The sequence below is a fragment of the Ornithodoros turicata genome, chromosome 5 (genome assembly GCF_037126465.1).
Source record: "Ornithodoros turicata isolate Travis chromosome 5, ASM3712646v1, whole genome shotgun sequence".
Classification (NCBI taxonomy): domain Eukaryota; kingdom Metazoa; phylum Arthropoda; class Arachnida; order Ixodida; family Argasidae; genus Ornithodoros; species Ornithodoros turicata.
This window is the reverse complement of record NC_088205.1, coordinates 51,419,545-51,445,654: the sequence shown is the minus strand read 5'-3', so window position 1 is coordinate 51,445,654 and position 26,110 is coordinate 51,419,545. Positions and strand designations below refer to the sequence as shown.

The window sequence follows — 26,110 nt, the reverse complement described above, 5'->3', positions numbered from 1 at the left end:
GGTCACTGTAGTGTAGAGTTTGCTCCAGGATAAAGACGCGTCTCGTTCGAGCTGTTATATCGGATATATCAGGCGTGTGGGGGTGGAGGGGAATAGACTTGCCGTTCAGCGCTGTATTTGGAGTGGGGGACTCAGTCGCGCTGCACTTGGATGGCATCCGCAAAGAACAGGAGCCGAGGGCTGACCTTATCGCTCTCGCGCTATTAGTTCTGCATCGCTTCAGAGCAGGTGTGGTGTGGAGGTGGGCGCCAGCGCATATTGTGGCGGCGCATTTGGGCTGTTATATCGGTTATGTAGATCAGAGTCTTCTGGCGCTCGCTTCTCTTTTTGTTACTGCTAGCACAGAAACATACCTGGTGTCTGGGCAAATGAGCGAGTAGATGAAAAACTGTGTGTGAACTCTGGATAGGTCACTGTCATGTGAACAAAATGATGTCAAGTGCCCAACATTGTTTTGGGCAACTAGAGCACATCATGCTTCCGTGCCATGATTTTACGTTGACGTTGCCGCACAAAATTATGCTTCCAAATAGCGTGACAGCTTTGTCTGATAATAATATAATTGCGGATAAATCTGTACTAAAAACTCCAGAAATATGCAACTACGTAGCAAAAATAATATGCGCTGAATATGCCCCTCGAAATATGCATTAAAAAGTGTTAATAGAAGTATTGTTTTCAACATTGTTAGTGCGAACTGTGAAGTCAATGACTTTTTGACAAAATCTGAGTACAGTGAAACCTCGTTAATACGCACCCGCTTACGCCGTAATTCCGCTTAAGCAGTAGTTGCGCTGAATCCCCGTCGCGACTCCCATTGAAACCAATGTATTTGCTACCCGCTTAAGCCGTAGCTGCTCGCAGCCTCAATATCGGTTAATGCGTGCTTTTAGTCCTGAAACAGACCGCACAGAACACAAAAACAAGCTCCTCCCCTACCAAGAACGAAGATATGGAAGCACGTGGCTCCTAAAGAGAGGGGGCGAGGCAGATACATCGCTCCTGCGAGGAGGAGAGGCCATTCTCCTGCAGAGTGGAGAGGGCAAGTAGGCCACAAACCTCCTTCCCCTCCTATAGTTTCATTTCTCACTTCTTTATCGCTTGTGTTGTGTCTCACTTTGTCATGGTGTGTCAAGGTTCAACAGTCGCCGAAGCTGCACAAGCATTGGATGCACTGCGGCAGTTTTCCAGAAAACGGGGACTTCTTGAACAGCTCGCCAGCAATGTTGGTGGACTTGAAACCGCGATCACTGCGTGCAAAGCCGCCTCAGCATCAAGCGAAAATCGGACTATCTTGTTGCAGAGTGCATAAATGGCGATATCTATCCTCATTTTGTGGAACATGTTCCATTTTTCTTCCATTAGGCAGGTACGTGGATTTGTATTTTGAGTTTTCGGTTAAGCCGTACTACCGCTTAGTACATAGTTTTTTCGCGTTCCCGCCAGGTACGCATTAACGAGGTCTCACTGCACTGTATCAAGCAGTAACAGGTGTGTTTAACATCAGGGTGTCTACGAAATAATACTTCCCAAATTCCCCGACCTTTCCAGGTTTTCCCTGACTAAACACTACTGACCATAGCCAAGGTTTCTGTCTATCGGTAATAGACGATTTCAGAAAATCTCAGTGTTCCTTGCATACGCATTGCATCCTGGGAGATTACTGGAATGAACTGATCTTCACGTTTTCACTGACCTTGACTCCTCGTGGACAATCTGCCTAGAGAGAAGGAACCGAAACAGCTTGGAGACCTTCTCCTCCTTTCTTGCCAGCAAATCTCCATAGTTCAAAGTGGCGCTAAGCGTTCTGGGATTTTCTGAAGTCGACTATTGCTATCATGTGATTAAGATTAGCTGCGTTGTCAAGCATGAGCTAGAGTTCCAGGCAACGGCCAGTGTGATAAGGTGTGTAAACGTGCGAACTTGCGCACTTTGGCCCAAAAGAGGAAAAGCATGGTGCCAGTCTCCCATGTGACTGAGAAGAGGCCCCCGAAATGTTCATCAAACATCATGTACATACTTGAAAGAGGAGCAGCAGTCGAGAAATAGAGATGCTGCTGAAGGTTCTTGAAGATGCCAATGTAATTTGTTTTCAGTGAAATGGTGCAATCTTGCTTTCTAATTTTCACACGTTTTACCGGCCGTCGTGAGAATTCCGATCGCTTTATGCGAGCAAGCGCTTTCGCGGCGATCGTTATATCGATGCTCTGTTTACATGTAGTTCAATGGGAGAGCTGACGGGAACCAGCAATTTGATCGCAATATCAGAGTTATTTTTCTATCGAAGATCATAATAAACAGGCTCGACTGCATAGAAGTTGTTCACAATGGAAACGAGGCACATTCATTGAAAAAAGCAGAACCCAAAACAAATTGGGGACACTCCAGGTGAAATTAACATTTCTTTAACCCTTCGAAAGGAATGGACGCACCGATGTGTTGGGAGCGACCACGCATCCAAAGGTCTCAGTTTGCATTTTCGTGCCCTCTCTTTATGCTGCTGCGGCGGTGCTTTGGGAGTGATATTATGACATTTTAATGGGTGACTTCAATTTGCCTTCTATATGTTGGAACACACTTGGACCTGGTTTACGTGATGGTGTCATAGGGCAGTCTCTAATCAATCTCGTGACAACCTTAGCCCTAGTTCAGATTGTCAACTGCCCAACCCGTACATAGCTTGGTACGTCATCAATCCTGGACTTGGTGTTTCTTACATCCAATATTGTTGTCAAGGGCTACACCTGTGACATCGTTGAAGGTCTTTCTGACCACCAAGCTGTTTTAGTGCGTGTCAATCTTAGAGTTCCCTCAGTTAAGAGAAGGGTGACCCAAGTTCTGGATTTCGCCAATGCCGATGACACGGCGATCATAGATAAGTAGAGCCTGAAGTTTTCAGGAAATATTTTTTTTTTAATTCGGGAGGTAAAAATCGGGTAAATAAACATGTGCACTAAGTTAATGCGAATTCGGGTGGAAAAACTTCCAGTATGCTAAATTCAGGGCAAAATCGGGCTCAGTTACTCAAACTAACTGTAGTGGTTTAGTACAAATGGTGATGTAACTGCATCTACTACGAAACAATTCAGTTAGTGCCTTCCTACAGACGTCCCAGTGAGGGCAGTTTGCCGGGTAAAAATCGGGTTTCACCCTAAAGAGGTAACCTTCAATTCGGGATGCAAATTCGGGGAAGAATCGGGTAGAAAACCCTAAAACTTCAGGCTCTATAGATAAGCTCTCCTTTGCCTTAGATAATTTTGTAACAATGAGCACTACATCTGATATCAACACCTTATACGAGGAATTTCCGAAGATTGTCGCTTCTTGTATCTCTCGCTTTGTCCCAGTAAAGTTTAAAAACCATATTACTGGAAAACCTTGGATAACACGAGACATCTTGCATCTTAGGCGTTGCCTCAGGAGGTTAAGGCGATCGCGTATTAGAGGTTCGCTGAATTATTCACATGACCTGTTTATTTCCTTAGTGCAGGATCTTAAAAGTAAAATGCAAGCTGCTAAACATTTTTACTTTAACACTTCTCTGTCTAATTTTTTGCGATCTAACCCGAGGAATTTCTGGCACTCAATTATTCCCAAGGAGCAATCACCTAAATCATTCATAGTAGGTGACATTCCAGGTTCAGATGATTATGCAATTGCTAATCACTTCAATGAATATTTCTCTTCGGTTTTTAACCGAGGGAATGGTTTTGCGAATGAACCTGAATTCTCAGATGAATCTACGATCCCTGAGATCAGCAACATTACTTTCTCAGCTTCTGGCATTTGCAATCAGTTATTGAAAGTAGACTGTAAGAAAAGTAGTGGCCCCAACACGATTCCGAATACATTCTTAGTGAGATATGCTGAATGGGTTTCTAAATATTTACACATAATATTTACCAAGTCCCTTTGTACTGGCAAAGTACCTAATATCTGGAAGAAGGCTTCTGAGTGGTGATAAGCAACTATTTACAAATTACCGTCCGATATCGTTGACTGCTTGTACCTGTAAAATGTTTGAACACATACTGTGCAACCATATTACTAGCTTTCTTGAATCACACTCTCTTTTGTCTCAGCCTCAACATGGTTTTCGTACAGGATACTCCACAGTCACCCAGCTCATTGAATTTGTTCATAGCTCAGCTTCCGGAATTAATGCTAATAGTCAAACTGATGTTGTATTTATAGATTTTAGTAAAGCGTTTGATCATGTCTGTCACCTTAAGCTAATGTATAAATTAAGACGCTTGTTTAACAACGATGTTATCGCTGCGTGGATTGAAGATTACTTTTTGGCCGCACGCAGAATGTCTTGTATAATGGCTGTATGTCTAATGAAACGCCTGTTCTTTCTGGAGTACCTCAAGGATCCGTTCTGGGGCCACTGCTTTTTTCTTTATTCATCAACGATATTGTAAAGGGGGCACCAGCAAAGATGAGATTATACGCTGACGACTGCGTCGTTTATACAACAGTCAATTCTTGCAGCGATCAGATCCTGCTCCAAGAATCTCTTAATAGAATTGTAAGGTGGTGTGACCAATGGGGCATGTCCATTAATTTCAGTAAATGAACAACTATGAGTTTCACTTGTTGCAGGTCGCCATTGTTATATCAGTGGAAAATCGATGGGGTATCGATAAGCAGAGTAAACTACTACAAATATTTTAGGGGTTACCTCAAATGCTAAGCTTTCTTGGTCTGAGCACATAGATGTTGTTTGTTCTAAGGCAATAAAGAAACTTGGATATCTGAAAAGATCACTGAAGTCCGCAAACACGGAAACTAAACTGCTGGCATATAAGACAATTATTCGTCCCGTTCTAGAATACGCATGTGAAGTGTGGGGACCCTATCGTAGATCTGACATTATAAAACTGGAATCTGTTCAGAAAAAGGCCATGCGCTTTATTTTACCTAGGTATCATCCCTTGTTCTCACCCAGTGCCGCGCTTCCGGGGCTTTCTCTAAGTCCACTCGAGACCAGATTCCGTGCAATTCATATGAGGACATTTCATGCTATTGTAAATCAGAACGTAATAATACCGACTGATCATTATCTCACCTTTGCTGGTCCTTCCTCTCTAAGAAGTGCGCATGTGTTAAATATCGTTCCATTTTGCTATAGAGTTGATTGCTTTAAGTTTAGCTTTTTTCCAAGATGTGTTGACGATTGAAATGCTCTTGAAGGTTCTGCTCGCGAGCTACCTTCTAACCAGTTCTTTCAGGCACTCCTGCAATAGTCTCCATTGAGACTGCGGTATATGTAAATAAATAAATAAATAAAATAAATAAATAAATATTTGGCTGCTCGAGGCTTCTCCGGGGAACTGTGGCGCTATCCGTGGGCTATTATTACAATTATACTGGTAATATCGTTGGAGGGTGAGTATCGCCCGTGCCTCGCACGGCCGCACAGGGAAGCCAAATGCGCAGGAGGCAGCGTCACGGTTGTTGAGACGCGCGTGCCAGATATCCGCACGCGAAAACACGGGTGCGCAAATTACAACATTTTTGTTTTCTTTTAATTTTTAGTGCTAAACTAGGGGTGTGCAAAACATGCGAATAAGTACATCAAAGGGTCACATGTACCTTGGAACAGTTGGGAGCGTGCACAGCATGCGCGTTTATCTGACACTCTTATGCGTGTGCGTGCAATACTTCTCCTGAGACCCTGTACATCGTAGTAACCGTCCACATCGCACCAATTGCGCCCTTCGACAAAATCCATTTCCTCAAAATTCCGTGCAGAAAGTCGTGAAATTTCGTGCGAAACGAAGGATTCCGGACTCCGCGAAATTATGCAGAATTGTGGTAAGCCCGGTCCTTCTCAAACAGCTTCAGGTTCCACATTTCTCATGACGTCACAACATCATCGCTACTGTGCCACAAGTGGCCAATGGAGCTATAGCGTAGAATAGATATTTGTACCAGACACACGTCTACATGCCTTGATATGCCCAGTCTCTGTGGGGAGTCAGGGTCTTGCAGAAATAAGTGTGAATTCTGCTTTGTACATGCACAATTCTGTTAGTTTCAATGCTTGTTCGGTTATTCAGTACATAAGAGATCCCAGACAACATTGAACTATGCCAGCGCAAACATGCGCACACATTCTATGGGAGATGAGAAACAGAAGTCACGACATCCTCAAGGTGTGAAGTACAGTAATTATGTTACGCTTACTGGGCCCAAAAAGTGCATGGTAGTGGTCCTTGTTTTTTTGTTGTTGTTATATACTTGATTTGAAAGCAGCATTTTAATCCTCACATTTGACTGTACAAGAGAAATCTCCCTTTCCACAGTACCACTTAATTTCAACTGCACTTACGATACATGGTCCCGCTCCATGAGGTCTCCATTATGAGTCAGGACCGTAACCAGTAAACGAAGGGTGGAGGTTGCCGAGGAAAAGGCAAGTTCGTTAGCTTTGCCGGTGCAGGTTCCTTTCATGCCTAGAAGCCACCGCACCATCATCTTCATGCCCTCCATCTGAAAATGATAACTTCGTAAACCCTGTGTTTCACAAGCAATACTACATGGACCATTTATAGGAGTCACACTCATGGCAAACACCACACAATGAAGGTTTCACCTGAAATAAATTCAAGGCACAATCGAAACTCACAAGGATCACAATTTCTTTCGTTGTACTGAGCCTAACGAAATATGGTAGCCAGTTGCTTCAGGGAATACAAATTATTTCGCTGTACTGTGAATTTCGTTATACAGTCAAGCCCGCTTAAAACGGCCCCATTTATAACGAACTTTCGTTTATTACGAACAATTCCTGATGTCCGTGCAACTTTTGCACAAACTACGGCAAGCTTCCCATTTTTAACGACCACCTTCGGCCACCTTCGGCCACCTTTTCGGTTAGTATGAACTGGACGAAGCGCAGATGGTCAGATTTCTCTGGCCTCGAAGGCACGCGCGGCAGAGGACGCGAGGGGAGGAGAGGGAGAAAGAGGAGGCGCTCCAGCCATGTGGGTGGTCTGTGCCTGCATGCATGCATGAGATGGCGGTTTGTCAGTTTTGGAACTTGTAGTCCGGCTGTGTCGTGCTCGCAAATCGTGATCGCAAAGGATCAATTCTATTTCTGAATAAAACATGCAATGGGTCACCATGTCAGAGGTCGAATCGCCGTCGTCGAAGAAACGCAAGTCCATAGCTATGGCTACAAAAGCTTTGATTATCGTAGGTGTCAACGCTGGTGCGAAGAATTGCGATGTGTATGGACAAGTATGGACTCTCAAAGCGAGCTCCTCCATCGCTCTCAGCTCTTAGCCTGCTCAACCATTTTGGAATGATGTTTCATGTTGGAGGAAGGAAGCGCATTCTTTTCAGTCTCCATGACGACGTAAGCTGTTGTACAGAGGGATACGGCCGGGAACTTCGGGCAAGTGTGCACACGTAAAACGTCACTTCCTCTTTGTCTGCCAATGTCTCTCAGTGCTGTTCAGTGCCACCATCGACGGTGGCTTGGAAAAAATGCCATTTTAAAAATCTAGTACATATATTAAAAAAAAAAAAAAAACACTCAAGTGAGGAATATGAGACTTTGCGTGTCGGCTCCATGGACTGCAACGTATGAAATGATGCTGTACATTTAGTGGGTTGCATTTGGTTTCTCAACTCCTTTATGTGCAAGGACCATGAATGTGCCAATCAGCGGACCAATACTTCTTGCCAAAGACTTTGCATTTTTGTTGGACATCCCCAAGTTCAACCCTGGCACAGCACGACATTGTCTGGTCCCCGTACGCCCAGTGTACACGGAGGGCTGGATTATGTGCACGTCGAGAGTCCAGTGAACCTTGAAAGTGCTGTCACTGGACCAGCATTGTTGAGGCAGACCAATATTACAGATTTTTTCCCAATAAACAGTGCACTCAGCTTTTGTGACTCGCGTGTGCAGTCAACTGCATTTTATGGTCACTTTTCAAAGTAAGTCCAGCTACAACGAACTCTGACAATAGCGAACACATTTTCCGTGACCGTGAGGTTCGTTATAAATGGGCTCGACTGTATCGAGGTTTCACTATTTCTGTCCACAACGCCTGCAATACTGCACACAGTGCAGCCTGAGTGGCATTGCCAGCACGACGTGGTGGTTCAAACCACATCCATAATAAAAGAAAATAATAGTAAAACACCCAATTTCACATGGGCATTATTTGTTATCCTTGGTATAAAAAGGATGACAAAAGAATCATAAGAGCAAGTGACTGAACAATTCACAAACATGCGGTTCCCAGCATGTGTTTATTTTCCTGCTTAAGTAAGCAATTTTGCCTCTTTTCATGGTGAGTATATTGTAGTGTAGTGTTTACTATAGACAAGCTGCCCTGTAATAAACTGATTATGAAAGGAAAATGCACTCACTTTAACTTTAGTTTCCTCTGGTAGAGACTCAAACTCATCCCAGTTTGTCTCTGTTAGCCTTGGCTCTTCCTAAAACAAAGACCATCAGAATTTCAAACACAGTAGAGCATCATCTCAGTTATTTAAGCAATAAGGCCCCTGGTTTTCTGCTGCGGCAAATTCAAAATTCCACAGCATCGACTTGTAAATTCTGCGATTTTCCGCAGCAATGAGTCAACGGCTGCTTCAAACGGGAAACACTTTATTTTCTTAGATAATGTGGAAAAAAAAGTATTTTATCAAATTACAGATTCAAAGCACTGTTGTGGCTCAGCATTATATGATATTTTGTGTCCTCCTCTGACAGAGAATGCTGTCTGTCGCCTACAATCATTTTATACCTGCTGAAAGATATTTCAACATCTACAGAGCTCATAGGACTTGACAAATACTTGATCGTAATAGACGCTAAATTCAGAGCAAGCACCCTCATTCCATTCCAAAACCCTATTTTGTCGAAGGCTTGAGGAGGTGCACTGCTCTGGTTAGACACTGATGAAGCCAAGTCCCGGTCCGCAGACTTCAGGTCCTTGGCTGTCTGCAGATAAAGTAGCCACTCCACCAGGAGGTTTGAACCTTCTGTTTCTATGGCTGGAATGTTCTTGAATTCGGTGAGTTCATGTGACAGAGACTTGACTCGTAGTGGTTCCAAGGCCCTCACGCTTTTGAAGAACTGCCAGCTCTAACTGTTTTCAAAGATCTCTTGCGCTTTCTGAGCTGCCTACTGCGTGCCTCTTTTTACCTTCTCCCGCTTGGATAGCTTCTTCCTCTTCTACTCCTTCCTGCCTCATTAGGGCAACATAATTCTCCAGCGATGCGGCTTTCAGATTTCCCATAATGCAAGCATGGCATTGAACACCTTGTGGGAAGCAACTTGCTGACCCACACCTGCCCAAAGCAGACCTGCGACCTTTTTGCCAAATACCGCTATGCAACAGGTAGAATACTCGAGCTCTTGCTGAGATGAGCACAAGGGCACACTTTGCTCTTTGAATGCCCGGGCTTGGGGCTTGGAGGGTCTGGATCTGCCCCTGCCTGGCAGGGACTAATCGAGAAGGGACCGCACGCATCGTCAAGGTTCGAGCGTCAGTCCTAGCACGCGCCATAGACAGACTGCTCACTAAAGTTCACCAAAGTGCTGATGTTAGCCGCACGTTACCGTTATGAAATAATTGCGTCGTTCAATCCAAACAGATTTCCGTGAACTTCCTGCAAAACCAAGAATTCAGCGAGATTTCAAGCAAAATATGGGATTCAGTGAAATTCCGTGCCAAACAAAGGATTCCGCGAGACTTCGCGGAAAACCGGGGGCCTTAGTAATATAATGCACTTTTAATGCAAAATGGTTTGAAGATTTCAGTTTAGTAAAGCAGTGGCGAGGATAAAAAAACATGCGCAGGGCACATTAACGCAACTTTAATATACACCTCTAGTTCCTGAGGATTGATGCGACAGGAAAGAAACTGCTCTGCGTAAACTCTGTTACTGTTGTCAGTGCCTGTCATTCTTAAACTTACAGTGCCTGTGGAATGTCAAGAGCATGCCCATACAGAGTAAAAGTTGAGCCTGAAGTTCTCGGGAAATATGTTTTCTAAATTCAGGGGTAAAAATAAGGTAAATTAACATGTGCTCAACATTATTGCGAATTCAGGTGAAAAAAACTTCCCGTATGCTAAATTCAAGCTCTAATAGGGGAAAAAAAAAAAAAAAAAAAAAAAAGAACTCTAGTGTATTGGTATATATGGTGATGTAATTGCATTTGCTGCCAAACAAGTTAGTGTGCATTCCTACTGACGCCTCAGTGAGGGCAATTTGCCGGGTAAAAATCTGGTTTCACCCTAAAGAGGCAACCTTCGATTCGGGGTGCAAATTTGGGGGAGAATTGGGTTTAAACCCTAAAACTTCAGGCTCTAAGTAAAAGCTGATTGTGGGTCCTCGCACATTTGTGAAATTCTGTACATTCCCACATACATTGAAAAGTAGCTTTTAACACTACACAGACGGAAACTAGGAATGCTTACCCTGTCAACCATGAGGAGCTCTTTGACCACTACCTTAGAGACTATACTTTTTATCTGTGCTCCGAAGAGATCGGGGCAGTGCATGGAAATGTGGCCGAGTGACACTAGGGCTGTCCTGAAGTACTGAGACTCCAACGTGAAATGCTGTTTCAAATGCTGAAAAGTCAAACGTGCCTTAGTCAGTCACAGTAGATATTGTGTGAACTGTCCCGATGAATATCTCACATACAGTATCCCATTGCAATCCTGCCAATATGGATTTGAAGGGGGCAGAAGTTTTGGTTGAACAAAGCGGAGTTTGAACTATAAGGGAGTTGCTCTGAATGAGGGCTTGATGCGCTGGCAGCACATATCAGATCAGGGACTCATCATGGCCCACTGGGCCTTGCTGCACGTTCACGGCCATGCAATTTCGGACACATAAGAGGCTCATCCATATTCCAAAATAGTTATTGACAGGTAAGCAACAAAACATTGCAGGGCTTAAAAATCATTTGTGATACACATTCTCATTTGTTTCAGAATAAATGAAGGGAGTTGGAATTAACAAGATCGCACTATACTCTTACAAAAGATTTAAAGAATTCCGTAACATACCGAATGATGTGACTCTCACTACGTGGAAGTCCTTTATTTCACAAAGTTTTTTTTTTTTTTTTGCATTTGTCCCCCAAAATTAACTTAAGTTCTTGCAAATATGTATGTTCATATGGCAACTAGACACGTTCAACACCAGGTATTAAGATGAGCTATGTTTCAGATAAATTATACGCTATTAGCTTTAGCATACTAGCAGAAATCTTTTCCACAGAACAGAAGCAACCATGCGGAAATGTGCAATATATATATCACTCAGAAAACAGCCACTGTAGCTCAAGCTCAACTGCAGAAACTATCACCACCACAATTTTCTGACAGGAATCAAAAGGCAAGACATACATCGATGACTTGACTGAAAATCCGCTCCTTGTTGGTGACAATTGTGTTGAGGCAAGCCACAGCATATTTTGCCTGCCGCACAGAGCCGTTCTCCACGAAGTTTTGCACTACAGGCAGGAGGCGCCTACCAACAAATGGAATTCATAATTCACTGTAATGCAGTGACATGTTGACAATTAAAAGAGTGCAACTCACAGGGCAATGTTTGGATACCGCTGGTCAATCTCTGTTCCGACATGAGTCAGAATCTGAAGAGTAAGCTCAGTGGCTGCCTCATCGTCAGAACTTAGAAACCCAAGCAGCTGGTTATATACTTCATCACCCACGAATGCAGCCGGAAATACCAGGGACAAGATCTGCGTAAAAGGTGCCATGCAGCATTATCGAGCAACCTTATGTTGCAAAACAACTGCTTGGAACACTTGCAGTCACAGCCCCGCTTTAGTCTGAATCAGTGCTTTCATTTCTGGGTGTCTACTTCTCTGGATTACATTTCTGGATGTGGCATTCTGATCAAAGCTGTAAACAATAACCGTGAAAAGATTTCTTTTTTTTAAAGTTTAGTGTTAGCACCACAAAGCAACTGTGGTTCCGAGTGGTGTACACAGACATGGACAGATAGAGGGAGGACAGCAGGAAGGAGTGGGGGACAGGGGAGGGGATTACCGTATTTACTCGAATCTAACGCGCACTTTTTCATAACTTTTTTCGCGAAAATAAGGGGTGCGCGTTAGAATAGAGAACGACCGCGCAAGATGGTGCAGCACCCGCACTTTGATCACGTTCACGTGGTGAAAAGCGAATACACGCGCCCTGTGGTTCTCTCGAAGATAGCAATCTCGGTTCACAGTTTTCTGAGTTCGTCGTGTGGCAAAAAGCAAGACCACGCATCTCGAAGTTCTCCCGAAGATAGCGATTTACGTTCCCCGTTTTCTGCGAAGATAGCGATCTTTACTAGTTTCAACCGCACCGGCTTTCAACAAACATAACAAAATACAGTTAACGTTTCGGGTCCCATTCGGGACCCATCATCAGAATGACGCTGTCCTGGTCGTCACCGGGTATTTACGTAGAAGAGGAGCGTAGCATCCTGGGAGGGGGCCTGGTTGTCGATTGATAGCTTCTTTTGTTTTCTTTATGTGCCATGACTCCAGCTGTCTCCTCACCCCCCCATTTGTTCTTTTTTGCCAGAATGCATGGGTTGTCCAGGTCTAACACGTGTCCTGTTTTGCGCGCGTGTTCACACAGTTCTGTTGGGTTTGTTGCTGACTTCATACACATACACGCGAAAAATGTACAGGCGGAAAGTAGTCAAGAAAGACCCACGTACGTTACCATCCCCTACCTGAAGGGTGTGTCAGAACCAATTAGACGGGTGCTCTCCCAGGTGAACATTAAAACTGCATTTAAGCCCACGACAACACTGAGGAACGTACTAAGCCACCCCAAGGACAGAACACCACCGGAAGAAGAACGAGGCGTTGTATACAAGGTATCGTGTCAAGATTGCCCTGCCGTGTACATCGGAGAAACAGGAAGGAAGACACGAACAAGAATGAAGGAACACAAGAAAGATATCGAGAAATCAGCAACAAACCCAACAGAACTGTGTGAACACGCGCGCAAAACAGGAGACGTGTTAGACCTGGACAACCCATGCATTCTGGCGAAAAAGAACAAATGGGGGGTGAGGAGACAGCTGGAGTCATGGCACATAAAGAAAACAAAAGAAGCTATCAATCGACAACCAGGCCCCCTCCCAGAATGCTACGCTCCTCTTCTACGTAAATACCCGGTGACGACCAGGACAGCGTCATTCTGATGATGGGTCCCGAATGGGACCCGAAACGTTAACTGTATTTTGTTATGTTTGCTGAAAGCCGGTGCGGTTGAAACTAGTAAAGATGTCTACTCCCGGCAATTGGACTATATTCAGAAGATAGCGATCGAGACCTGCTCCTCTGTCTCCTTTTTACAATCGGTTAAGATGGAGCAAGGGTGGGCCCACTACAAGGCCCCGTTTAAGCGAGAAGTCATTGATGTTACAGAAGAAAACGGGAATTATGGCGACAAGAGCTCTTTCAAGAAATATTGCGTTACGAAAGCGCTTAACGACACGGAGGATGACATGCCATGATGCAAAGTGAGTGGTGACTCTCACGATGACTGCGTGTAATAAATAGGTACTTTTCTTGTTGTTATCTACCTTATCCCTTGTGTTTACAGCGTATTTTTGCACCCTCAAGGATAATGCACGTTAGATTCGGAGGCACATTAGAATCGGGTTATTTCGCTTTTTTGTAGGTGCGTGTTACAATCGGGGCACATTAGATTCGAGTAAATACGGTAGTATGCATCCTAAGCCGACTTCGGGGGACTGAGCTGACATTCGTCTGGAAAGACTGCCACAAAACCCACGGGAAACCCTCAGACAGCGCAGGCAGTGGCAGGATTTGAACCCACTACCTCCCAGTCTTCAGCATGACCTTGGCTGCAACTAACGAGCAGATGCTTTTACCCAGTCTGTCACGTAGCGGGTGCAAACTATTATAAGGGCTACATTTCTCAAAATTTTAGAAGATGGAGCCAAGCCATCTAACTTCTTAGCCATTTAGCTACACAGCAATATCAAATGCATCACTATTGCATTGCCATGAACCCTTCCATCTAAGAGGCAGTGTGTTTAACACTTGACATTAAAATGTATTAGCATGCACATTTCAGCTCCACCTTTTCAATGAAAACAAATGATGGCACAGAGTTGCTTGAGTATACGAACATGCAAGAGACGCAGCCCTCTATTTGCAGATGATGTGACCCCTAGCTGCAAATCGATGTCTCCTGGACCAAGAAGGGAGTCACGCACATAGGACAGGACCTGCTTGACACCCGTATGGTCTACCATTACAGGGGCCACTCGTTCCAGCATCTGCCTAATTATCATGTAGAAACTGTTGGTCTGCACTGGATAGCCCAGAGCCTTGAGCACCTCTTTCTGCAAAAACAATTATTATCAGCCATAGACTAAAGTGTTGCTCTGCACCAACACTGTGCATGCTATTCCCGTAGCTAGGTACGTGATCATGAAATACAGAAAGGTATTGAGCGTTTGAAAAATATTTTCCCATAAAACAAGGGATCTTAATCAATAAACTTAAACCAGTATCAACAGGTTAGGTGTCACATTGTTACAGTCAATGCCACAGGCAAGAAACTTTTCGGAGCTAATTATCACGACAGATAAATGATTGTTCAAATTATTTCCCGCGAAAAAGCTCTTTCTAAGTGTTAGTCAGTATAACAGAGCTTTGCCATTTAAGAGTTTTGTAATTCATCAGTGTTCTCATATCCAGTACAATTGAGGAAAATGTGACCAAAATGCACTTCTCAATGACACTTGGACAAATGTGTAGGCTACATTTTAGTGTACTATGAACAGCAAGACTACGTAGCCCACAATGCCAGTACAAACAAAATGAAGTGTTGAGCAGATGGGACAGTGAAGAATCTGCCTTGGATAAGGGCCCAATGCCAGCTATTAACAGATTATGGAGATGTGTACAGATTTTGGCTCACGTTTTACACTTATGTATTGGTACCACAGCATTATGTTAGTTGTTGCTCCTTTAGGCATGGTGTTGACATTTACGAGTGGTAAGATCAAGGATAGGGACACACACTCACAAACAAATGTGCCAAAAGTGCTTGGGTGGGAGACAAATCCTTGTACAAAACCATGTCCTTTATAGCCATGAAGGCAACCCAATGCTAAGTTGTTGTTCTGGATTATGTTCAGTTGCTAAGGGCACAAAAGGTCTGTTCCTAGTGAACACTTTCCCAAATTCATGGGTTATAAATTTCCTTGTGAATCTACAATCCCCCCCCCCCCCCCCCCAAAAAAAGTGCATTTAAAATTGCGGGGATGGATTCGTTTTGGCAACTACTGGGATGGTCATGGGAATACTTTAGGACACGTCAACAAAAAGTGTCTAAGGCCCGGTTTCACCAATGCCGATGAACATTTGAACCGAGATCAATGGTCCCTTAACTTGAATTTAACGCTTAACTCTGCTTCATTAGAGGGAGTTATTGTCACTGAAACATTCATCATATCACCAACTAACTTCTGTAAAAAAGAATTGAGTGTTAAGTTTTAGCAACCCTTGATCTCGGTTCAAAGTTAACCAGCGTTGGTGAAACCGGGCCATAGAACCACATCGTTTTGCAGTCAATCTCTCAATTCAAGGCACTGCAAATTTTGTTGTGTTGTAGAGGTAATGCAGTTGTACAGCATATTTCCCCTTAGTATTTTGTCCTTTTCTCTGCGACTGGAAGGATACAAAGTAGCCACTTACAACACTGCGCTCTGCTTCTGCACACGAGGCTCCACCTTGGAGAACATTGTTCATGTGAATACGCAACCGTTGATTGTTTTCTAGGACATTGCAGAACTTCATGAGATACTCCTGTGCCTTCACAGAATCAGGCAGGTTCCCTGTCAAAGCAGAAAAAAGAAAAAGAAAAAAATGACATGTAGTGATAGGACAGGAACCGTTTTGTTACACTTACCGTATAAGCAACATTCAAATATTCAAATAGTGGGACACAACACTACTGATAACTGGTTCATCAATTGTCCACAACATTATGCATGAGTAATACTAAGTAGCACATTCTTCTTTCACTTTTCGGCATACTGCAAGTTCACATTCATGCTCGGTGATGCATACGTCTATAGAGTTGCACCACTGTGTATCGGGTGTAAAAAATACCCAGGATGTAAACACTGAAGCTTTGGTAAAAATTTTATTCAGCAAAGTTTTGATAAACAAAATACAGAAGCCGACACTGAAGATTTTTGTTTAAGTTTAATTTGTACAAGCTTTCGCGTGGAGGTCCACGCTTCCTCAGGTACAAAGTGAAGTGGTGACACACATAAGTATATATAGTATAGACACTGCTGTACAAAGAAAGGGAAGAGGAAAGGAGATATGGTGCCACATGTCTGTGTACAATGAATAGCTGGGCAGACGGATAAGTGACCTCTAACCGTTTAAGAACAGTAAAAGGTGTTGTTGTGAACAAAAAGGCTCGCCAACCCAGTTTCGCGGAAGGGGGGTCAGGAGTATGGGAAACGAGTGGCCCAGAATGGACAAAAGGGAAGGTTACGGATTATCTAACGGAGTACCAGACGATGACTGAAAGTGGGGATTCAAGAATTGTGCACAAATAAATATAGATATATAGCTACTAAATTTACATAAGCGGATATAACGAGCCAGGACTAAGATTCAGACCATTTGGTGTGAGACACTTGAATTGCGAAATTAAGTAGGACTCTCTATTCTTACGTTTAATGTCGGTGCGGAACCCAGATTCTAGCAATATAATTTTCAAATCAGTTTCAAAATCGTGATTAGGTTGATTGAAGTGAATGGCGACAGGAGTTTGGCGGGCATTTAGGATATCAAATTTGTGGCCATAAAATCTTTTTCTCATTGTGTTGGAGGTTTCACCGATGTATTGTGAATTGCACTTGCTGCAGAATATCAAGTAACAAATATTGGGTGAATTACAGTGGAGTGAATGACGAATTTTCAAACAGAAGTCACCCAAAGTGCTACGGGCAATGGTGGACGGCGCGATAAATTTACAGGTCTGGCACCGTGAACTACCACAGGGATAACAACCCGGCGAGCGCTTCATCATGCATGATGACGTGAGGATGTCGCGCAAATTTTTCGATCTACGGAATGCTACTAATGGGGGAGTGGGAAAAATTTCCTTTAATTGCTCGTCAGCATGTAATATATTGAGGTGGCGTCTAAGAATGGAATTGGTATTGACAAGTGATTTATGATATGTGGTGGATAAAACTACATTACTTAAGTCCTCTTTACGTTTCGGGGTGAATAAGGACTCCCTGGATAGGCTAGATGATTTGGCAAACGAGTCATGGATGAGTTCAAATGGGTAATTTCTTTTTTCGAAATCAGATACCATTTGCTGAGCATGTTTTACAAAATCAGTCTGATCTGAGCAGATTCGTTTCAGGCGCAAGAACTGACCATATGGAATACTCCTTTTCTGGTGATTGGGATGATAGCTTTCATAGTGGAGATACTGGCGCTTGTCCGTTGGTTTCTTGTATAGTTCAGTGGTCAGCCTACCAGATTTACATGACACTGTCACATCAAGGAAGTTGATGGATGACCTTGAATAGTTACAGGTAAATTTAATTTTGCTATGCAGAGAATTGAAGTGATCAAAAAATGACTGCAGAGATGCCTCATCACCAGACCAGAGGACAAAAATGTCGTCGATGAACCTGAGATATATAAGTGGCTTAAGGGGGAAAGAATTGAGGGCTGAGTTTTCAAAACGACCCATGAATAAATTGGCATAATTAGGTGAAACCCGGGAGCCCATGGCAGCGCCATGAATTTGGACGAAGTGTTGATCGTTGAATACGAAGTTATTACAGCTAAGAACTAGTTCTAAAAGGGGGATGATAGCGGGCATGGGAAGAATATCGGAAGGGTGAGAATTAAGGAAGTGTTCAACAGCAGAGAGACCTTCGTCATTGGGAATGTTAGTGTATAGCGAAACGACATCCATTGTTGCCAACAAAATGTCACTATGGTTACTGAAATGGTCATGGACAGCGTTAATTTTGGAAAGGAAATCGTTTGTGTCTTTGACAAAGGATGGGAGAAGGGGTGGGATATGTTTGATGCAGTGGTCAGCAACTAAGGATAATTTCTCTGTCGGTGTGTTTATTCCTGAAATAATGGGTCTCCCAGGGTTATTGGGTTTATGAACGTTGATCAAAAGATAAAAATTACCCGGTGTAACGTTCTTAGGACGCAAGAATTTGGAAATATGGGACGGGATAAGTTTACTAGTGACGAGTTCATCAATTTTCTTATTAATAAGAAGACAAAAGGAAGGGGTTGGATCCTGATCGATAGCTCTGTAGAATGAGCGGTCACTTAACTGCCTGTCTGCTTCCGCGATGTAGTCGGATGTATTGAGAACAACTATACCGCCACCCTTGTCCGCTGGTCTGATAATAATGTCATTACGGGCTTTAAGATTTCGTAGCGCTACTTTCTCACAATTAGACAAGTTATCAGTGTGTACAATAGATTTCGAATAATTTGTCTTGATATCCTTGTGAACGGCCTTGATGTAATTGTCAATAAGGGGGCTAGTTCTAGAGGAGTCCGGCGTCCAGCTAGAGGGGTTTCGGAAGGGCGCGGCATCTGAGCTAGGTTTATCGTGAAAGAAGGTTTTCAGGTGCATTCTCCTACCTAAGTTGTGCAGATCGTGCAGAATTTCAAATTCATCAATATTACGCTCCGTAGGTACAAAACTGAGACCTTTTGAGAGAACACCAAGTTCAGCCACGTCGAGGGTCACATCAGAAAGATTAAAGACGGTGTTATGGCCAGCCTTCGTGGAAGATGGTTCAGAATTTATCACGTCACAAATGCCATGCGCCAGTATCTCCACTATGAAAGCTATCATCCCAATCACCAGAAAAGGAGTATTCCATATGGTCAGTTCTTGCGCCTGAAACGAATCTGCTCAGATCAGACTGATTTTGTAAAACATGCTCAGCAAATGGTATCTGATTTCGAAAAAAGAAATTACCCATTTGAACTCATCCATGACTCGTTTGCCAAATCATCTAGCCTATCCAGGGAGTCCTTATTCACCCCGAAACGTAAAGAGGACTTAAGTAATGTAGTTTTATCCACCACATATCATAAATCACTTGTCAATACCAATTCCATTCTTAGACGCCACCTCAATATATTACATGCTGACGAGCAATTAAAGGAAATTTTTCCTACTCCCCCATTAGTAGCATTCCGTAGATCGAAAAATTTGCGCGACATCCTCACGTCATCATGCATGATGAAGCGCTCGCCGGGTTGTTATCCCTGTGGTAGTTCACGGTGCCAGACCTGTAAATTTATCGCGCCGTCCACCATTGCCCGTAGCACTTTGGGTGACTTCTGTTTGAAAATTCGTCATTCACTCCACTGTAATTCACCCAATATTTGTTACTTGATATTCTGCAGCAAGTGCAATTCACAATACATCGGTGAAACCTCCAACACAATGAGAAAAAGATTTTATGGCCACAAATTTGATATCCTAAATGCCCGCCAAACTCCTGTCGCCATTCACTTCAATCAACCTAATCACGATTTTGAAACTGATTTGAAAATTATATTGCTAGAATCTGGGTTCCGCACCGACATTAAACGTAAGAATAGAGAGTCCTACTTAATTTCGCAATTCAAGTGTCTCACACCAAATGGTCTGAATCTTAGTCCTGGCTCGTTATATCCGCTTATGTAAATTTAGTAGCTATATATCTATATTTATTTGTGCACAATTCTTGAATCCCCACTTTCAGTCATCGTCTGGTACTCCGTTAGATAATCCGTAACCTTCCCTTTTGTCCATTCTGGGCCACTCGTTTCCCATACTCCTGACCCCCCTTCCGCGAAACTGGGTTGGCGAGCCTTTTTGTTCACAACAACACCTTTTACTGTTCTTAAACGGTTAGAGGTCACTTATCCGTCTGCCCAGCTATTCATTGTACACAGACATGTGGCACCATATCTCCTTTCCTCTTCCCTTTCTTTGTACAGCAGTGTCTATACTATATATACTTATGTGTGTCACCACTTCACTTTGTACCTGAGGAAGCGTGGACCTCCACGCGAAAGCTTGTACAAATTAAACTTAAACAAAAATCTTCAGTGTCGGCTTCTGTATTTTGTTTATGTGATCTACAGGACTTGACTCCCCTCTTCGTATACGCATTTGTTACTTACCATGTCTCGTCCTGCGACACTGGAGATTTCATCACGCATTGCCATAATCGGCAACTCTCTTATCAAATTGGTGCCACAGTTTTTGAGTTCAACCAACATCTACATCAAGTCGGTGAGTGGCGGAAGAATTTTGGATTTCCTGAAAGTGGTGGATGATCTCCCTGGTGACTTTTCGGCGATTATATTGCAAATTTGCTCTATCGACGTGGCCACAGAACCTATCGCTACGACCATTGAGAGAATTGATTGCCTATTGTCGCACATCCGATCTTCACGACCGCAAACGCTGGTTGTATTCTCCAGTGTTCCACCTAGATTACCATCCTTCTACACAACCCGTGACCAGAGCCAGTTCCTACGGAATGTGAACCGCAACATCAGTCTCCTCAACCACCATTTCTGGTACTTATCCTTGCTAAACTCCGGAGTGGGAAGCATCCAGCACTTGCGGATGGACCAGTCACCTTGGAATTTCCTGGCTCTGGACGGCCACCACTTGAACCTTCGGGGCGCGAGGTGTTTGGCTTCCCACTACCGTAACTGCATCCTCACGCACATCTTGCAAGACCTCCCACCCCCAGCTGTGACGTCTTCCCCCTTTGAGCTGCGCCTGGAAGATTTCCCCCCCTTCCCCGTCGATCAGAGACCATCCACTTCTACAACCGACGCCACGACTGCGCGCTATGCCGACGTTCTTGCTCCACTTAACTCGTGCAACGACCAACCAGCCCCTTCTGCTTCCCATCCTGCGTTGGTTCCTACAACCCCTGTGCCCAAGACCTCTTCTCCACAAGCTCCAGCTTCACCCATCAACAGTCCCCCGGCCTCTTCTCCAGCCGCTGACAACGTAATCAGCTTCTCTCCTGCGGAGTGTGCTAACCATAGTGCCGGAGTCCACCTGCGATCCCCACTTCACCCCGATGCATCTCCAGGGGTGTCTGACTGTGTGAACGTGGGTTCTTCACCAAGGACTTTTTCTACTTCGCGTGGTGCGTCTGCTCAAGTACGCTCTTCTCCTCCAGCCAGGCCACAGAGGAGAGTTAGCCGTCGCTTCCCTATGACAACACGTAAGCAGTCTAGACAACGCAGGTCCGGCCGGACACAATGACTTGTACAGAACATTGAACGTCATTCAGTGCCCTTCTTGAAAGCGCGTAAACTTTTGGCTAGGAAAGCTAGATTCCTGTCTAATTTTAGTTTTTATACAGATTGTATATCTCAACGTATAATTCCCAAAGGTTTATCATTGTCCATCACGCCGTCTTTTAAGTTCCATTCCCCCTTGAGCTCTACGAAGTGGGCTACCGCTCTCAATAATGCGTCGCTCCAACTAGTTAAAATTCTCAGACAGGAAAGTTCTTACGTCTTGAAAGATATTGATAACCAGCTCAAACAGCTTGCTAACCAACTCTCTCAACATGAAGTTCTTAATCTCTCTGAATTCACTGCCAATAAGCTGAAGAAAATTCACGAAATCAAAACCAAAAAATCGAAACGTGATGATCTTATTCTATCTCCCATTTTAGCGCATGGCATTTGTGACGTGATAAATTCTGAACCATCTTCCACGAAGGCTGGCCATAACACCGTCTTTAATCTTTCTGATGTGACCCTCGACGTGGCTGAACTTGGTGTTCTCTCAAAAGGTCTCAGTTTTGTACCTACGGAGCGTAATATTGATGAATTTGAAATTCTGCACGATCTGCACAACTTAGGTAGGAGAATGCACCTGAAAACCTTCTTTCACGATAAACCTAGCTCAGATGCCGCGCCCTTCCGAAACCCCTCTAGCTGGACGCCGGACTCCTCTAGAACTAGCCCCCTTATTGACAATTACATCAAGGCCGTTCACAGGGATATCAAGACAAATTATTCGAAATCTATTGTACACACTGATAACTTGTCTAATTGTGAGAAAGTAGCGCTACGAAATCTTAAAGCCCGTAATGACATTATTATCAGACCAGCGGACAAGGGTGGCGGTATAGTTGTTCTCAATACATCCGACTACATCGCGGAAGCAGACAGGCAGTTAAGTGACCGCTCATTCTACAGAGCTATCGATCAGGATCCAACCCCTTCCTTTTGTCTTCTTATTAATAAGAAAATTGATGAACTCGTCACTAGTAAACTTATCCCGTCCCATATTTCCAAATTCTTGCGTCCTAAGAACGTTACACCGGGTAATTTTTATCTTTTGATCAAAGTTCATAAACCCAATAACCCTGGGAGACCCATTATTTCAGGAATAAACACACCGACAGAGAAATTATCCTTAGTTGCTGACCACTGCATCAAACATATCCCACCCCTTCTCCCATCCTTTGTCAAAGACACAAACGATTTCCTTTCCAAAATTAACGCTGTCCATGACCATTTCAGTAACCATAGTGACATTTTGTTGGCAACAATGGATGTCGTTTCGCTATACACTAACATTCCCAATGACGAAGGTCTCTCTGCTGTTGAACACTTCCTTAATTCTCACCCTTCCGATATTCTTCCCATGCCCGCTATCATCCCCCTTTTAGAACTAGTTCTTAGCTGTAATAACTTCGTATTCAACGATCAACACTTCGTCCAAATTCATGGCGCTGCCATGGGCTCCCGGGTTTCACCTAATTATGCCAATTTATTCATGGGTCGTTTTGAAAACTCAGCCCTCAATTCTTTCCCCCTTAAGCCACTTATATATCTCAGGTTCATCGACGACATTTTTGTCCTCTGGTCTGGTGATGAGGCATCTCTGCAGTCATTTTTTGATCACTTCAATTCTCTGCATAGCAAAATTAAATTTACCTGTAACTATTCAAGGTCATCCATCAACTTCCTTGATGTGACAGTGTCATGTAAATCTGGTAGGCTGACCACTGAACTATACAAGAAACCAACGGACAAGCGCCAGTATCTCCACTATGAAAGCTATCATCCCAATCACCAGAAAAGGAGTATTCCATATGGTCAGTTCTTGCGCCTGAAACGAATCTGCTCAGATCAGACTGATTTTGTAAAACATGCTCAGCAAATGGTATCTGATTTCGAAAAAAGAAATTACCCATTTGAACTCATCCATGACTCGTTTGCCAAATCATCTAGCCTATCCAGGGAGTCCTTATTCACCCCGAAACGTAAAGAGGACTTAAGTAATGTAGTTTTATCCACCACATATCATAAATCACTTGTCAATACCAATTCCATTCTTAGACGCCACCTCAATATATTACATGCTGACGAGCAATTAAAGGAAATTTTTCCCACTCCCCCATTAGTAGCATTCCGTAGATCGAAAAATTTGCGCGACATCCTCACGTCATCATGCATGATGAAGCGCTCGCCGGGTTGTTATCCCTGTGGTAGTTCACGGTGCCAGACCTGTAAATTTATCGCGCCGTCCACCATTGCCCGTAGCACTTTGGGTGACTTCTGTTTGAAAATTCGTCATTCACTCCACTGTAATTCACCCAATATTTGTTACTTGATATTCTGCAGCAAGTGCAATTCACAATACATCGGTGAAACCTCCAACACAATGAGAAAAAGATTTTATGGCCACAAATTTGATATCCTAAATGCCCGCCAAACTCCTGTCGCCATTCACTTCAATCAACCTAATCACGATTTTGAAACTGATTTGAAAATTATATTGCTAGAATCTGGGTTCCGCACCGACATTAAACGTAAGAATAGAGAGTCCTACTTAATTTCGCAATTCAAGTGTCTCACACCAAATGGTCTGAATCTTAGTCCTGGCTCGTTATATCCGCTTATGTAAATTTAGTAGCTATATATCTATATTTATTTGTGCACAATTCTTGAATCCCCACTTTCAGTCATCGTCTGGTACTCCGTTAGATAATCCGTAACCTTCCCTTTTGTCCATTCTGGGCCACTCGTTTCCCATACTCCTGACCCCCCTTCCGCGAAACTGGGTTGGCGAGCCTTTTTGTTCACAACAACACCTTTTACTGTTCTTAAACGGTTAGAGGTCACTTATCCGTCTGCCCAGCTATTCATTGTACACAGACATGTGGCACCATATCTCCTTTCCTCTTCCCTTTCTTTGTACAGCAGTGTCTATACTATATATACTTATGTGTGTCACCACTTCACTTTGTACCTGAGGAAGCGTGGACCTCCACGCGAAAGCTTGTACAAATTAAACTTAAACAAAAATCTTCAGTGTCGGCTTCTGTATTTTGTTTATGTGATCTACAGGACTTGACTCCCCTCTTCGTATACGCATTAGCAAAGTTTTGAGCGAGTCGCCACACGTGGTGAAAGCTTCTTGCAGACCAAAATAGGGTGACCTTTACTGAAATGTTCTGACGCGTATTGTTGAAGACAAATGACAACATGCTAGGAATATGAGCATACAGGTGCCGTACTTCTGAAGCGACAGCCTGCACCGAAAAACCAAAGTGGAGACAAAAATAAAATAAAAATAACTGGCTGTCACATGCTCTCAAGTAACTGTGCAAAATCTTTCAACAGCGTTTGCGGCAAATTTTTTATAGCCATGGTTTCCCCATCGTGACGTCATTGTTGGCAGTTTCCAGTCATTGTTCTGCAACGCATGGACGCCACCTTTACGCGTCAAAGCTTGTTCATTACGTTTCCCAAAATGATATCTCAAAAACAGTCTTCAATCACCCTTGCCCCACAACTGTGACATCCACAAAGATGCAGCATCCGCTGTTGCTTACATCACCGTACAACCGAAACCGGATGCAAACATGTGGCGCATTGCCTCGAGTTTGAGGTAAAACACATGAGAGGAGAGTGAAGAAAGCAACCAATGTCCAGAATACAGTAAACTTTGTTTAAGTCAAAAACGGTTTAGTCGAAATTCATGCCTAACTCAAACCAATTCAAATGCACCGTGCACATGCCGTATTACCTCTTTGCGAATAACCTACGCTTTAGTCGAACTAGCAGAACTCGAAATGACGCGTATCACAAACAAAAAGCCGGTCCCGAAGCACATTTTTCATACTTTGAAGTCGAAAACGACAGTCCTGACTGTACTGACTGCATAGTTGTGCAAGATTGCATAAGTCAAAATACTGCATAAGTCAAAAAGACTGCTCTGGATATTGGAGTTTGAGTTATCAGTAGTTTACTGTAATAATGATATGCAGCAAATCCAACAATGAAGCCTAAGTAGAAGTAAACAGGCCACCAAACATTTCTGAAATAATGATACCCCATGAAAGAACGCAGATCATAATACCCAAATATACATTTCGTTCGGCTCGTGCCAGCTCATTGACCCGTATAACTGCTTTCAAAGATGAGTTACCAGCGAGCCTCTCTCCACCACGCATACATCACATGGCTACGTAGCGTTTTGCCGTCCAATCGGGTTGCCGAGCTGCACACATGACGTTTCAAATTACCAATCAATACACATACTTCGTTATCAGCTGTGAGTCTGAGCGCTCAGTTTGTTTGTGTGAAACGACGTTTTGCGCTCCGTGGTTACGAAATTAACGTCATGACATCTTCAACATCTCCGGCTGGCGCAAACGTCAACAGTTGGGTTGCCATCACATGACGCGATTCGAACCCGGGTTCCTCCCAGTCACAACGTGACACGGCCAGCACGCTATCTACTGTACCACGCGAGCTGGTGACGCGATGCCGCGTGGCTCAAACCAAAGTACGGCAGCACAGTTGTCGGAACCATTCGAAGATGACGAAGATGTTCCATCGCGCACCTGCCTGATATTCATTCGCGCTCGTGGTGTGCTGCGTGCTACTGGCCAGAAAACGTAGTGTGCGTATGATACCTAAATTAAACGCATTTTTTTTTTCAGTTTGAGGCTGTAACTGTTTAGATTTTGAATAGAAGACGATTCACGTTCA

The 26,110-nt window shown here is 43.6% G+C and overlaps 1 protein-coding gene across 2 annotated transcripts in view; it reads right to left on the bottom strand.

The window, feature by feature from the left end:
- Positions 1–26,110, bottom strand: part of LOC135394462 (sister chromatid cohesion protein PDS5 homolog B-like) — a 96,833-nt gene that overhangs the window by 20,273 nt on the left and 50,450 nt on the right. For both annotated transcript variants that reach the window (XM_064625197.1, XM_064625198.1), the window contains exons 16-22: positions 15,746–15,885; positions 14,170–14,385; positions 11,586–11,746; positions 11,391–11,514; positions 10,452–10,607; positions 8,392–8,460; positions 6,338–6,498 (exon numbers count right to left, since the gene is read on the bottom strand). In XM_064625197.1, the coding sequence (XP_064481267.1) occupies positions 6,338–6,498; positions 8,392–8,460; positions 10,452–10,607; positions 11,391–11,514; positions 11,586–11,746; positions 14,170–14,385; positions 15,746–15,885 (1,027 nt within the window). The remainder of the gene's footprint in view (positions 1–6,337; positions 6,499–8,391; positions 8,461–10,451; positions 10,608–11,390; positions 11,515–11,585; positions 11,747–14,169; positions 14,386–15,745; positions 15,886–26,110) is intronic.